We start from the raw sequence: 2158 nt of genomic DNA, 5'->3' as shown, positions 1-2158 counted from the left end.
TTTTTTTTTTTTTTTTTTTTTTTACCTGTTGTGTAATCTCTACAGTAAGACCAAACAAAGGATGTAGTTTCTCACAAAACCTGTGCTTAGTCACTTGACAAGTGAACGCGGTAGTGACCATAGGTACTAGCGGTGCAAAATATTCTAAGTAGTGAGGAATAAAGAACATATGTGTGGAAGTTTTCCCCTAAGCTGAGCCCAATGTACTCAGCTCAGCCTGTGACCTCATTCTTATAGCTTATAAGCTCAGCTGATCATGACAAAGAGCCCCTTGAAAAATTGAGAGCAGTGCAAGGTGGTGCCCTGGTTGAGCAACTTACTGGTTTTTGTAGTTGGAATGTGTAGCAGTTCTTTCTCAAGCTTTTTGGCCACTTTGCAGCAATACACTGATGTTTCTGCACTTGTACTGCTTCATGTAAGGCTTTCCCTCTACTGATTCATGTGGCTTTTAATATTGTAATTCTTGTAACATGCATCTGAAATCCTGGGTTATAACAGTTTAAAGGTATCTCCATTTCAATCTCCACCCCAGTCCCTTTGGACCAGACCATTGTGTTTAACACTGCAATGAATTCCTTCCCTTACCCCTGCTCTGGCTTGGACTTCTCCACAGGCTACAGTCCCTCAGGGCTGTACCTGCTCCAGAAGGAGCCTTATCTATGAGCAGCAGTCTCTTCAGGAGAGAGACTGTGCCACCTGCTGTGGCACAGACTTACCCACATATGCAAGGAAAGCAAAACAAGGAATTTGTTCACCACTTTCCCGGGGAAGGCAGATGTTTGACTGTCTCCGTGAGTCTAGGGCTCCATCATGTGTGAGGGTGACTTGGGAATAAAAATTCCTTCTCTCCAAACATTACCCCCTTCTTCTCCCCCCAACTTTTTATCTGCTGAGCATAGAATATCTCTTTGGTCAGTTAGGGTCAGTTGTCCTGGCTGTGTCCCCTCCCAGCTCCATGTGGGTCCCCAGCCTTCTTGCTGGTTGAGTGGGGTGAGGAACAGAAAAAGTCTTAACACAGGAATGTTTTAGTAATTGCTGAGTAGTGCTTGCACAGAGTCATTGCCCCTGTTTTCAGCACAAATCCCAAATACAGCCCCATACCAGCTACTGTGAAGAAAATTAACTGTATCTCAGCCAAAACCAGCACATTCTTCATCCCGTGTCCCATAGCATTTACATCATGCTCACGTATAACACTATCCAATCAAACCACCACCCTGCTCCACCTTCTTTGATATAATACACAGATAGAATTTCTTTTCTTTTCTTTTTTTTTTCCTCTGTTGCCCAGGTCCGGGACTGCCGCTTGGTCAGCCTTCTGGATCTGGCCCTGGAGAAGGACTACGTGCGCTCCAAGGTGGCTGAGTACATGAACCATCTCATTGATATTGGTGTGGCAGGCTTCCGGCTTGACGCTGCCAAGCACATGTGGCCTGGAGACATCAGGGCATTTCTGGACAAGCTGAAAGATCTAAATACTAAATGGTTTCCTGAAGGAACCAAACCATTCATTTACCAGGAGGTAATCCCCATGTTTTCCCTTGTATGTTTGTTTTTGTCTTTCGTATCTCTTTTACCTTCCTCCTTCAGAGGAGGCAATACAATCTTCATCCAACTTACCTCAGAAGGAGCTTTCTTGGGAGCAGTGCTGCACACATAAGTAATTTTGCTTTTTAAAAATGCCTTCACAACACACAGTGAATTCAACTTTACCTTTTCTTTCTTCAGTCATGTTTTTACATGAGTCCATCATGTAATTTTACTGACTTTGGATTGATTTACTCAGCAGAAATGCACATACTTAAATACTTTTTTTTTATCAGTATAAAGCAAGAACTAATGTTGAGTTTTGTACACTGCATTTTTGGTCTTTGTGAGGCAAGAACAGATGCACAGATTTTCCTTCCTGTACCAGGTGATTGACTTGGGTGGAGAGCCGATCAAAGGCAGTGAATACTTTGGAAATGGACGAGTGACAGAGTTCAAATACGGTGCAAAGCTGGGGACAGTGATCCGCAAGTGGAACGGAGAAAAGATGGCCTACCTAAAGTAAGGATGGAAATGCTGCTGTTTACCTGGGCTGCGCTGGATACAGCAGTTGACAGGGTAGCTTCAGCTCTTTGTGTTTTTGGCCAGGAACTGGGGAGAAGGCTGGGGC

General features: G+C 44.0%; 1 protein-coding gene across 1 annotated transcript in view; it reads left to right on the top strand.

The window, feature by feature from the left end:
- LOC114061648 (pancreatic alpha-amylase-like) overlaps positions 1-2158 on the top strand; it is a 7803-nt gene that overhangs the window by 1629 nt on the left and 4016 nt on the right. The window contains exons 4-6 of the mRNA XM_027892325.1: positions 1292-1522; positions 1916-2049; positions 2137-2156. Coding sequence (XP_027748126.1) covers positions 1292-1522; positions 1916-2049; positions 2137-2156 — 385 coding nt within the window. The remainder of the gene's footprint in view (positions 1-1291; positions 1523-1915; positions 2050-2136; positions 2157-2158) is intronic.

Source organism: Empidonax traillii, unplaced genomic scaffold (genome assembly GCF_003031625.1).
Source record: "Empidonax traillii isolate 1590-97213 ecotype Southwest subspecies unplaced genomic scaffold, ASM303162v1 scaffold347:size1123457, whole genome shotgun sequence".
In the NCBI taxonomy this organism is placed as follows: Eukaryota; Metazoa; Chordata; class Aves; order Passeriformes; family Tyrannidae; genus Empidonax; species Empidonax traillii.
The sequence above is the reverse complement of the archived record's forward strand: the minus strand, read 5'-3'. Positions and strand labels throughout refer to the sequence as shown.